This window comes from Leuresthes tenuis, unplaced genomic scaffold (genome assembly GCF_036924035.1).
Source record: "Leuresthes tenuis unplaced genomic scaffold, fLeuTen1.0.hap1 SCAF_5, whole genome shotgun sequence".
Lineage (NCBI taxonomy): Eukaryota > Metazoa > Chordata > Actinopteri > Atheriniformes > Atherinopsidae > Leuresthes > Leuresthes tenuis.
The window spans coordinates 18,873,879-18,887,167 of NW_027325359.1; the positions used below are offsets into that span (position 1 = coordinate 18,873,879).

Sequence of the window (13,289 nt, forward strand, 5' to 3'; positions counted from 1 at the left end):
TACAAAGATGCAAACTTAAATTTGGACCGCACTGTTCGGAGGGTAAAGTCATGCTAACTGAGGTAAATAGAAGTTAATTAATCCTATTTTTACGAGGTTGGCTTTTTTTTTCTTTTACTTTTGCAACTGCGTACAGAAACAACAGACATCTCTGTAATGGCTTTCAGAGACAGAGCAAACATTTGTGCTGATGAATAGCTTTACAAGCAAGTTCATGAAAGTTCTATATGTAAGGAATCCATCCTCAGTGAAATCCCCAGGTCTTATGCTAGAGCGTCAGATGTAAAAGGCTTTTTTCCCAAAGTATTTTTTGCTGACGCAGGTCAACATCTCTCTAAGGGTCGGGATCTGCTCGGCAGTGAGCTGCAGGACTCGGGAAAAATTGTGCACATCTCTGCATCTTGTGAGACAGCTGCTTGCGCTGTTTTTAAGTGAAGACAAATGGACTTGCATCACCCAAAGAGACCTCAGACTATGGAGCATATCCGATGAATGTGAAAAGAAGCCTGCTGGATAACTGGACATCTATGTGCGCGTTAATAGTTGGTTAAAGCTTAGATGAACAAGACAAGCGAGTTTGTTCAAGTGATGCAAAACTGCATTTGGAATTTGTGGAGCTGGGAGGAGAATAATCTGGATTCTTCTGTAAATACTCAGCCCATCAGGTGGCCGGTGATTGGGGCTGCCTCTTAGAATCCTGCAGCTTTGTGACAGCAGACCCCATTGGTCTCCTGAGTTGTTCATTAAGCAGCTGTACAAACTATCTGATATGACTATTTTTCTTATGTAGCCAAAAGACAAAATGAGGCAGATATACATTATTTAAAATATCAATATCTAATATTTGAAAATATAGAGTTTGTACAATTTCAACAATCGTAAAAGTCAATATTTGACTTTGCACCTTTATTCTCTATCACAGTCTGAACCCTCTTAGAAAAGCTCTCATGTAATTTCGTCCTCAGGAATAGTTCTTCAGGCGTCTTGAAGAACATTCCAAAGTTCTTTGGGTGTTGGCTGCCTTTTGTTCCGTTCTCTGTCAAGACACTGCTGGGTAATGTTGAGGTCCAGGCGCTGGGGAGGATTCATTCCTCCATAAGGCCAGTTGCCACTGATTTTCAGTCCAGTTCTTGTATTATTTGGCATACCTCGGCCATTTCCACCTGTTTCCCTTCCTTATGAAAGGTCTCTTCCATGGAGACCATTTCTGATGAGGTCTCATCCAGCAGATGCATTTCTCTTGTCCGCTGCCAACCTAGATATTTTTGTCCTACCACTTGTACAGTTCCCACTATTTCTTTTTCTAGAACACACTGCGCACCATGCTGAGATATGCCCAGTTCTTTGCCAATATAACCTTTTGGGAATCACCGGGTTGGTGCAAAAATTCTATTTTAATGTAAATGCAGCTTAAGAAATGGGAACAAATCAGTGTCCTTGTGACAAGCTGTTTGTAACAAAGTGCCTAAAAATCCCATTTAGAATTGGTTCTTTGCTAAATTGTCCATTATTAAAATACTGGTTCATCATTGAGTTAGGGGCCTTTTTTTTCTTTTTTCTTAAAGTAATTCATAGATCAGTGTTTAGTGGCTTAATAAACAGAATATGAAATGAGATTACAAAGAAAATCTGGCTCTTGGGAAACAAAATACTGACTTTTGTGCATTACTCCAAGTGTGAACCTCTCATTGAATAACACTGACGTACACTTTCAACCTATTTTTCTTATCCAAGTCTGTCATTATTACTATTATAACTCAGACTAACTTGTATGAATTAGATATTTTAAAATAATTACAATCATCATAATTCTGAAGAAAAAAAACCCACATTTTTTACCCCATATCAAAAACCTAACATGACAGTACGGGGGCTCACACTTGCACTCACAGCTTCCTATTGTAAATCAGCCTGAGGTAACACATCGAACAAAAAGTAGCTTACATACTAAACTTAAGCAGTCATTAATAATGTCGTTTGCGATAATGAACTAATAAAATGTGGAGCAATGATAATGAAACAGTCTGGAGTAATAAAGAATCGTCTACAGCTTATCATCACTGTGCAGCATGTTCAAGCACAGGATGGTTCTCTCCCCATTACAATAACTCTCCTGCAAAAGCTGCCACAGTAAGTCACTTCTGTTCTTATATCTACTCACTGCGAAACTACACCTAAGCTCAGCTCCATCTTTAATTCCAGTTAAACGCAGGATAAATGCAAGAGCTGGGAAGATATCTCTTACCACTTGTAAATTTTTACATGGACAGAATTCCAGATCTGAAATCTGGAATGTTCGGACTATGCTTTTGGTTCATATCATGCTTGTAAAACTCAGCTAATTACACTACGCAAAGTTGGAAAGTGCATGATAATGTTTTGTTTCGTTTTAACTAGGGCTGTCAAAATTAACGCGTTAAAAACGTGATATTCTTTAACGCATTATCACGCAGGATGACCCACTGCTAGCGCACATTTAACCACTCGGGCGCATCGATGGCTGATTGGGACCAGAGCGGGCGGGAAGAGATCGAAGACCCTGTTGGCCCTTTGGATGGGAAGTTTGAGTATCAAAAAACAAAGATGGAGCAATCAATTAAAACGCTGTCAGTGCAGAAAGGAGTTTTCGTTTCACCAAAGCACCTTTAGCTTGAAGTACCATCTCACTGCCGAGCACGTATTTGTCGAGGCTTCCACCGAGCGCAGGGCGTTAAGTAAGTGTACTTCTGACAGGTTCAATTACAGAATCGTTTGCCATGGACTGTAGACCGATTAATATAGTCGAGGACAAGGATTTAACGGAAGTTTGGAAAGTTGCAACCCTTGACTTTTGAGCACATGCCATGTATGGCTCAGTGTTCCTCAACGCATGGCGCAAGCTTTCAGGTGTTATGACGAGAAGTGCATCCCCTGCTGGTTATGCTTTAAAGAGCACCTGGAATGGAATGATATAACTATATCATAATTTGTTTACCTGATTGAATTAACAGATGCGAATTTCAACAAGTCCAAAATTGTCTCTAAAATTAAAATAATCAAATTTCGTAGTTTTAGGTTTATTTTTAGATTATTTAATCTAGGCTATACTGAGTAAAGATTGTTCATAGTAAAATGTCTCCAACCATCTTTCGGGCTTACTACTAAAGTGTTACTCATGGCCCTTACTTTGGAATATTTGTACTATAATATAATAATAGGTTAAAGAGATGCTCTAAACTGTACAATTGTTAGATTATCATAAGTGTACATGTATTATTCATCTACATGAAGAAATGAGAAAAAAGATGAATGAAACACCATTGTCAGCTCAATTATCACTGTAATTATCACTAACTTTATTGGATAAATGTAATAATCCACACATGAAACGGCTAATGCACGCTTCCTTGAATGGGGATGCACTTCTCGGCATAACACCAGCACTGGATCCACGTTTCGAAGACTACCTCAGAGTGAAAGAGAAGAGGTGTGGGTCTCTGCAAGACCTCTCAAGATGGGCCACCCAGAAGAAAATTAACCTTCTGCTGATGGATTAAGATTCAGAGTCAGACACAGAGCCATGCTCAGGTACAGAGCTGAGCCAAGTGTCAGAATGGACAGCCCCTCGCAGTGGTGGGCCACTCATTCAGGAGCCCAGGACAAGCTGGCCCTGCTTGCCCGCAAATGCCGAGCCACTCCTGCATCCATGTGAAAGACTCTTCTCATTGTTCATGGAAAAAAAAAAAAAAAAAAAAAAGTAATCTTCAAGTTCAGTTGTTTGACCACTTTTTTTGTTTGATTTGTTAAATGTGATAAAGAACTCCTATATTTGCAGGAGAGTAGGAGAAGAGCCAAATTGAGTTGTGGTATATCATTATTTTTTTGTTCTTTTAATTGCAACATTTGGATTAGTCATGAATAAAAAAAACAATGTTAAACACACACACACATATATATATGCTGCTCTTGTCATTAGTCTTTCTGTTCAAGCAAAAACAAAATATGACTGAACATTTTTCAGTCATATTTTGGAATGTTATTAATCCTAATTAATCTACAGCTATCCTGTGATTAATCAGATTAAACATTTTAATGGTTTGACAGCCCTAATGTTAACCTAACCCATACTTCTCACCGCTGGGTGTCTCTAATGTAAGCGAGACAAAGAGAACAGCTTTCGCGTATACGTCAGCACGTTTCCAAGCTACTCAGTGATCATTAGGGGCCTTTACTCTGCAGCAGGATAGTTTCCATATAAGGAGTTTATATGGAAACTATACTTTTGATTTCGTTTGAGAATGTGAGTGAAAGTCTTTGTAGACACTGACAGCTCTGAGGATTCCTCACACGGTCGCAGGTTGGCTGTGCAGATGTTGCTACTGCCACCTTGTGCTCAGGTTTCACCGCTTCAGACATGCTGTGCGCTTCTAACAGCCATCAGCTTTACAGAAAGAAGCCTAACCAAGAAAAATGAGAGTTTGAGTAGGGAAACGGAGAAAATGAGGGTTGGAACATCACTAAGACATTGCTCGATTACGTGTGAATCAGTCCCACATCCTCGGGTCAGAGGTGTTTTAGGAGCAAATACGGCCACAGTTCAAGTGTTGCAAAGTGTTGGCAGGGTTTAAGGAGTTGTTGTTGGTGGCTTATTGGCTGGAAACATGGCCCCAACAAGAGAGCCGTCGCTCTTAATGCAATGCAAAGGAATAAAAAAATAAATAAATAAATAAAAAAAAACTTTCAACGTCATTCAAATCAGAGGATGGCGAAAGATGTTGGATGAAAAATATTAACTATATTCAATAAAATGATAAATTCAGCTGTAGATATTTGTAATTATTAACCAACCAGCAGATATATGAACAGCAGAAATTAAGACTTTTAGTGATAAGCTGAGAAAGTCACACAGAGTTGGTCATTTTTGACAGATGGCATTTATTTCTTATCAGGCATCTGACATTAGAATCGCTACAGTCTGCCACGAGGGCATGGCAACAAGACTCCAGAGGGGGATCGTCCAGGATATTTGGAACAAAGAGAGAATAACAATCAAAGCAAAAAACAAAGAAAAAAAACTAACTGTATAGGCCACTAAACATAACCTGCCACCTCAGTGGAGGAAAAGCTCATTCCAACGCCCTGCTAACGCTGCTCGTCAGTCCTACTGCCAATTCTGGTCCTCTTGGCTCTGCTGTGAGACTGCATTCAGATCAGTGGTCCCACAAAACTAACATTCAGTCGCATTTTATTTAAATACACAGTTTACATCCATTAGATATGTGTTTGAATAAGCTTACAACTGCTGTTCCACCAAACATTCATAAGTGACAGCACAAAATCGCAACAGACAGATCAGTTACATCAGGGAGACCACAAGTGCGTCGGAGAGGGTCTCACAAGGATCAGAAGTGGGAGACAGACGTCTGTTTATGAGATTAGGCAAACAACACGGACTAAGTCTGAAGGCCTCTCCTAACAAAAACAAACATACTATTTCATATATATATATATCTATATATATATATATATATATAGATATATAGATATATAGACATATATATACACAATTACTGCAGCTACGATACAAGATGGACTTCACCTGGTGTCCATGACGAGAAGCCCTCTTAAAAGGGTTGAAAAAGGTGAGCAGATGCCTTAGCAGCAGGGGAAGTGGACAAAAAGGTCAGCTGTGTAGGTTTGGGGAACACCAACAGCACGTGTGAAGAGTGAACACAATTTGACACACGATGACACATGAACAAGTGTAGAACATCCTCAATGCTGAATATGCTCACATTTAAGAAGGATTCTCAAAGAAAAATAAGTGTCAGGGTTGTTTTTTTTCCTTACAAGTGCTTCAGATGAAGGAATAGTTTAACAAGTTGGAAAATATGTGAGATGTCTCGTGGCTGTGTGACAAATATCAAGCTACGGCAAGCAGCGGCTTGGCTAAGTTTAGCATAAAGACTGGAAGAGAGTCGGCAAACTTCGACTTGGTTGAAGGTGGCAAACTCAGCATTACAGAACCTTTCAAGCTCAGGAATTTAAATCCTATCCGTTAAATCTGTAGAGAAACAAAGAATGGTTGGAGCTGGGGAAAAAAAAGTGACACTTTTGACGCGACACTTCAGTTTCCTAAAGATTAAACAAGTGATGTACGTTTTAATTTAAGAGCTTTAGAGATGGCTTTAGTCTTATATAAGAGTGGTAACGAGCGGATTTTCCTCAAACATTTGCTGTAAGTATTGACTCTTGCTGTAAATGAATGCTCTGTCAAACAAACTGGAGAAATGGGTTGTGAAGACCAGCCACCAACCCTTTAGCTCCGTCACCTTTTCTCCTCTAACACTAAATTTTATGTCAGCTTTCTTCCCTAATCTGACAAACACACGACAGGTCTGTATCTGGGTGAGTTTTGGTCTGTACTGTATCCTCGCACAGCCCCCACTGTACGCTGAGCTGCGCTTTTGATTTCCTAAAGTGAGTTTATTTTAGTCTACAATAGCTTGTGAGTACAAGTTCTTATGATGATCAACCTTCAACAGCACAAAAGGTGAAAAGAGACATTTCTGCTGGAAAGAGTTATTAACAACAGAGTGAAATGGTGATAAATAAGCATTCAGAGGCATTGAGCATCCAGGAAAACAACTACTGTGATATTCTGCCGAGATGTTTTTATGGTCTCAGTCGTAAGTCACGTGGTCAGCATTAGGTTGAGAAGTTTGGGGTCAAAGTGCAGGGCAGCAGCATAAAAGAATGCCGTTACATCGTCCTATTGTCAAACCAACCAGGTGGCGCTGTGTTTAGTTACTGGCCACCTCATCCGTATTGTCAACCGCCTCGAAGGTGCTGTCCAGTCCACCGCGTGCACGCCAGATCTTCACAGTGCGATCACTGGAAAACAACACCACAAAATGGTAAGGAGCAGCAAAAACAAGGAGGAAAGTGAATAAATAAATAAAGTAAATAAATCAAGTAAAAGCTCTCTGATATTAGTTTCTGGCAGTGGATGGATTTTAATTCTTCTTGTGTCTGCAAACAGAAATCTACATCCTGCAACTGATTATCAATAAAACAATGATCAATAAAATCGCTTATAATCTTCTTTCACCGACTGCTGATATGAGGTTCAGACAGCTGATTGGGTGTTGTCATTTCCTGCTTTACGCTGCAGTTGAGGAGGATGTCGCTCAACCAAAAATACTAACTTTGATCTGAACGATCGATAATAAAACTAAGGAGAAAAATGACAGCTTTGAGTGTGACCTTTGGCAAGCTAGTCAAAAATCTTTGTGTGGATAAAGTCCAAGAATCTTAAAACTAACCAGTGCCAAAGTGAGTGTGTGTGTGTGTATGCCACACTCACTCGGAGGCGGTGAACAGGTGGCTGCTGTTGGCAGCGATGCCGTTAATGGGGCTCTCATGACCCTTGAGCTCCCCCAGAGTCCCCAGTGTGTCCGTGTGCCAGAGCTTGAGCACTCCACCTCTGCAGCCGCTCAGCAGGGCCGGGGAGCCGGGGACGACGCCCAGGGCACACACCCAGTCACGGTGGGCATTCGGGACTTGCTAATGGATGAGATTGACATCAACATAATTAGTGCCGTCTATTTCACGGATGATGCTTAGAATTTAACTCCGGAAAACTATGGCTCTACTGTCATTGTAGAGAAGCCAAAGAACAAAGTTTCAGCACGGGTTTTTAAAGGTACCACGTTGGCCATAATGCAACAAAGCATGCCACAACAAGGCAGAAGAAGGGTCTTAGAATGCTGAAAAGTAGAGAAGAATAAGAGGTTTTTGGCTAAAAAAAGAAAAATAATCTTCAAGATCTTTTGCCAAATTCACAGACGCAACATTTTGACACTTTCAGAATACGAAGGACATTTTTTAAGCATTACTTTTTAAAATGATGTATTCAATGAAATATCTGGGGGGGGGGTTTCGTTCCTCTGAGAAAGTTCCCAAAAAGCTTTTTCTGTACCTGAAGCAGGTCTTTGCGGTCCAGGTCCCACTTCTTGATACCATTGTCTCGAGAGCCGCTGAATAAAATGTCCCCCTGGATCACCAGTGATTCGATGCCATCGTAATGTGGGGGCTCAAAGTTGTGTGTAGGGCTGATGCTGCCCAGAGAGCCTTCGGTCACATCAAACAGCTGCAGCAGCAAAAACACCACATGTTAAAGGTGTGATATGCGCCCTCAGAATGTAATGTCCAAGAACATTTGTGTTTTCTAATATTAGCTGCCTTGATGGCGAGGAAAAAGAATCTTTGCATTCCTGAATGTTTGAGACTCCGTAGCACACACCTTGATGTAATGGTCCTTGGACCCTGTGATCACCAGGTCTTGGTTGTTTCCCGACTGATCCACAGTCAGACACATTACCGGACCGAGGTGACCCGTGAGTTTGCCAGTCGATGCAAATCTGACAGAAAAAAAAATGAAGACAACAAGAAATGTACATTTTTCATGTGTAAATGTGCCTCATTGCTCAACAAAGCTTGTGATAAAAGTTTGCCTCGGCCCCTGTTCCAGACAGCGCCTTGTTAGCCACATTCATTTAAAAAAGGTTTTCCTCATTTAGAGTGACAGCTATGAGCTGGTTTTATTTTCTCAGGTAAACAAAGAGGCCCCTTCTTCAAAGCCAACACCAGCAGGCTGACAGTGACAGAAGAAAGCTCTGGATTGGAAACCTGTCAGTGTTTTCCACTGAGCTAGCCAAGGTGCAGTGAGAATAGACTGGGCTTTCTGTGAAATCCTGTTGCGTTTGGGTTATCTGAAAATGGTGTTGCAGTCTCAGGGGGATTGAAGAGGAAAGGCTGGGAATGACAAACAGACTATAATTGGTGAGTATCGCACGCCAAGGGTTACAGCGGGGTACTTATCATATGAAACGCATTAAGAAATAAGGAGAAAGTGTTGCACACTCCGGCATGTCGCTCTGGTTGTCATGACAACACTATCTAAAAATTTATTTTGAAGAAAAAAAAAAAAAAACCTTCATAGTGACCCATAGTAATTTGAGCTGTTCAAAAAAGCAAGGTGATAATATAAGTGCTCCATCTTCTCTTAACATTTAAATCAAATAAACCGAAAGAAAATATTTCTAATATTCTACAGAATTCTACTGTTACTGTCATATTGTTTCACAGGCATTCTGCTGTTAATATAGCATTAAGCTGGCAGACATTTCTTATTTGCTTGCATAACTACATGGAGAAAAACAACAAACAAAGTGCAGCAAGACTTGTTCAACATCCGTTCAACAAGTCAGAAAATATTTCACTATAGATGAACGTATCAGACCCAGAGATCTTCAGTCGACAGCCTCTGTGCCTCTGCTCACCTTCTCAGATCCCACACTCTGACTGAGTTTCCAGCAGCAGCGTACAGAACTGTGCCGTGGGGGTTGAGAGCGATTTGGTTGATCTGGTTCTCTCCTGCGGGAATAGTGACTGTCCGGCTGGTCGTAGACGCACAGATGTCCCCGACATTAACCTGACCGGAGGACCTGGAGACATGAAGATGAGACAGATAGAAATCTTTTCAACTAGCGAATACAATGGGGACCGAAGACCACACCAGGAAAAGCTGTGAACGGTATCAAATCAACAAATGTGCAAATCTTACTAAACTTCCTACACCTCTTCTATTCACAAGTGCTTGTCATTTTAAACATTAGTGAAATATAACGCCCACTGAAGGGAGTTCATTATATTCTGTATCTGCGTGTTCAGTTTAGCTGCCAGGTTTCTGGTTCTGCTGAAAATGACAGCAGCGTAACATCCAACACACACACACACACACACACACACACACACACACACACACACTCCTGCTCACGTGAGTGTTCTGATGCACTTGGCTGAGTCCCGTATGTCCCAGACTTTAATGTAGGAGGTGGAGACGGTGAAGACTAAACTGGAGCTGTAGCGGACAGACACCACGTTGTTGGGGTGTCCAGCCAGGGACATTATCTCCTGACCAGTCACCAGATTCCACACCTTACAGGTCCGATCTGCAAGAGGAGACGCGAGCTGTCAGCGCAGTCGCTGTGTATTACACCGCCAGAAAGGAACACGCTGAGAGGAGGAGTTTAAACTGAAACACAAGGCTACAGCTCAACAACAAGTCTAATATACAATACAAAATCCTTCCCAGGTTTTTTTTTTTGTTAAGAACACGATCTGTTCTACACGAGTGATGGTGGGAATAAATGAGCCCTTAAACCTTGTTAATAACCTACACATTTACCTTAATTCATTAGGATTAAATACTCTTCACCATAAGAATTTTCTTAAATGCATCATGTCATTTTATTTCATTACCTCATTTATTCACACGCTGTGCATATGACAATCTCAATGAATCCCCGTAAGGTTTTATTTGCCGTTCTATAACAGCGTGTCAAGCGGTAATAAATTAGCAGCGCTGGAGACATGCAAGGACTACAGATGAGAAGTGTAAGAGTTAGAATCAAGTGGTGAAGGATGCAGGGATGGAAGGAGGGTGGGAAGGTTGTGACCTTTGGATCCAGTGAACAGAAGGTCATCGGTGCAGTCGACACATAAAACAGCTTTACTGTGTCCTTCAGCCACGTGAACGCACTGCAGCGTCGCCGCCCGGCTGCTCTTAGTGGAGGGCACCGGGTTGATAACACCCCTGAAAAAAACACACGCATTTTTAAATAAATACCAAACACCGAGATAGATCATCTGGTTGCAGCTCAGAAATAAATCGCTCCCAAACCAACATGCACATTGCTCGGCTCTTGTGGCCGATTAACACAAAGCTGCACATTAAAAACAGAGGATGATAAAAGTCAGAGAAAATAAATTAGACAGTCGTGAACAGAGTCACCCTCGTTGTGCTTAGAAGAGAAGAACCAATAAAACACCCATTTATAATAAAGATGGTTCGTTTTTTTACAGATCAAAAACATCTCAGAAGCTGAAGACTGCTGGAAACCAGTGGTGCTGTCTCATCAGGAACATCAGCATCACAGAAATGCTCATTGTCATTAATTAGCTGCTGGCATCTGATGGATGTGCAGCGATTGCTTAATTACACTAACAGTAGCAGAAGGATAAGCTGCTGATTTGCTCCAGATGCTGATGTCAATATTCCAATTAAGGTTTAAAGGGCCTATGGTATGAACAATAAAAGCATTATTGAAATGAGGAGAGGCTAATTAATAAAGAAGATTACAGAAGGTTTGGGCTCGTCAGAGAAATTAGCTTAAAACAGTGGCACTATTTAAATCATAATGTACAGATCCAAGGATATTCCCCACACTGATTTTACCCACTTTCACCCATTTTGTCTGGATGCCTCTTAGAAAAGGACACCCCAAGCAGTGAGGCATGAAGCCCCAGGGAGGCTCCGGTTCCAGGACTGTCTGATGAAGAACTGAGCAGCCCCGTTACCATGCTCGTCAACATTTGCAGTTTGTCTACAGTGACAGTGCATGTAGGAAACAAGGAGAGGTGGAATCCACACCACATGACTGTGTTCAAGGCTCACCTTTGTCCTGCACACCAAAGGTGAAACATCAGTGAATATATGGCAAATGAAGAACTGGAGGACTGGAGAGAGAAGGGGAAACAGGACGGAGGATTTTGTTGGAGAACAGGTGGAGGTATCCATTCATCCTCAAGGGGAGGAGAGTATCCAATATTCCTGAGAGCTAATTGGCTGCTGATTTAAATATCAACTATTTCCAGTACCTCAGTAGTAGTGAGTAACTTTTAGATGGGCTAATGGGGGGGCTCTGAGCCCGTACAAGGCTTAAGAAAATGTTGCTCCTACAAATCCATGGTATGCAATGAGCCGCAGCTGTTCTATAGATACCTTTTCTGTCTTCCACGCAGTCACTGCAACCAGGTCTTCCAGTACAATTTGAACATTTTTGTGCTGATATTTAAGACTTTGCCAAAAACATGTTCCTGTCAGATGAATGCACTGTGGCTTTTGCATTCTCGTTGGTTTGTGGAAACCAATGAGAATGGATTTTCCAGTAGAGGCCAACACTTAACATTTTTCCATATTTTGTATTTTAAGAGGAGAGATGATGTGCCTTCTTCATCTTGTAAAAACTACAAATTCAGCTCTGCTTCAGTTAGGCGGGAGATCATCCCTGCCCACCTCATTAGACTTATGAGGCAAAAATATAATTTTCTTTGCTTAATCTAAAAGCCTTCAAGACTATTTTGATATAATGATATCACCACGAGTCGATTATGATGGTGAATGTAATCACTGGCAAGTCTCACATATATAAATTTTCTGTTACATTCGATAGAGCTGAAATGACTGGAACACAATGGCTACATGGAAGACAAATCCTCTACCTGGCAGCATGCTTTGCAAACAGATCAGAAATTCACTCAAACAAGCAAAAAAACTAATATAATTTTTAATGGCTTTAGAACATGCGTAGGGTCCGCATTGCTTCAACAGAATGTGGACAACAAAATATGCCTTCATTACAGAAAATCTGAGGCTGTTGCGACAAAATCTTTAAGTTACTACATCAACAAACCTTATTTTACCATGACAACATAGTTCCAAATCTAAATGTTCTGTATTACTACAAATCCACATTTACCGTATTCATCCCGTCTACACTGGGAGGGAAATATTTTGTCATCTGGGACATCAGCTGACAAACCAGCATTTTACAAACTGACAGACTTTACAGAGAACGCGCTCCACTGCTCCTTATCAGCATCCATTTGCAACCTTAATCCAAGTTTCCGGTACGTTAATGTCAATTTTAGTTATGTCTGCTTCTTACTTATCCTGCGAGACATATGCAGTAGATGTGGTAGGGCCTGTAGGGGAGGGGTGAGAGGAAGAGGTGGGCTGTTCTTCAGGTTCCCGATGACTGGGCTGTGAAGGAAGGCAGCACTGCTGCCAATTAAGCTGCGGCATAATTAAAGTGTGTTTACACGGCTGACACAAGTGTGGGAGGACTGCATGAGGACATAAGGGAGCCGCATATGCCACATTCATGTCATATGGGAGCGAGTGTCAGGACGGCTCCAAAGCACCTTAAAAAAACAGTTTAATTTTATTTTTTATTTTAACGCCAAATGTGTCACTGGGATATAGCAGCCTGGTTTGAGTGAAAAGTTGAAAGTCAGTTTAAGTTAAGTTGTATTCCAAGCATTCCCTCATGTCTCTTTAATGTTGTCCTCACCTATGAAAGGAACATCTTTGTGTGTTTCAGTTTCAGAGAACTTAACAGCAGTTTAAATCTGAGTAAAGCCCATTATAATGTTAACTGCCCACGAGGAAAAAAAAACCTCGA

At 41.1% G+C, this 13,289-nt stretch overlaps 1 protein-coding gene across 6 annotated transcripts in view; it reads right to left on the minus strand.

The window, feature by feature from the left end:
- Nucleotides 1-4,894: 4,894 nt before the first annotated feature.
- The window catches only part of kif21a (kinesin family member 21A), a 42,361-nt gene continuing 33,966 nt past the window's right edge, over nucleotides 4,895-13,289 (minus strand). For all 6 annotated transcript variants that reach the window (XM_072386409.1, XM_072386410.1, XM_072386412.1 and 3 more), the window contains 7 exons: nucleotides 10,503-10,639; nucleotides 9,821-9,995; nucleotides 9,324-9,488; nucleotides 8,285-8,402; nucleotides 7,961-8,131; nucleotides 7,346-7,545; nucleotides 4,895-6,873 (listed from right to left, as the gene is read on the minus strand). In XM_072386409.1, the coding sequence (XP_072242510.1) occupies nucleotides 6,783-6,873; nucleotides 7,346-7,545; nucleotides 7,961-8,131; nucleotides 8,285-8,402; nucleotides 9,324-9,488; nucleotides 9,821-9,995; nucleotides 10,503-10,639 (1,057 nt within the window). In that variant the 3' untranslated portion in view covers nucleotides 4,895-6,782. The remainder of the gene's footprint in view (nucleotides 6,874-7,345; nucleotides 7,546-7,960; nucleotides 8,132-8,284; nucleotides 8,403-9,323; nucleotides 9,489-9,820; nucleotides 9,996-10,502; nucleotides 10,640-13,289) is intronic.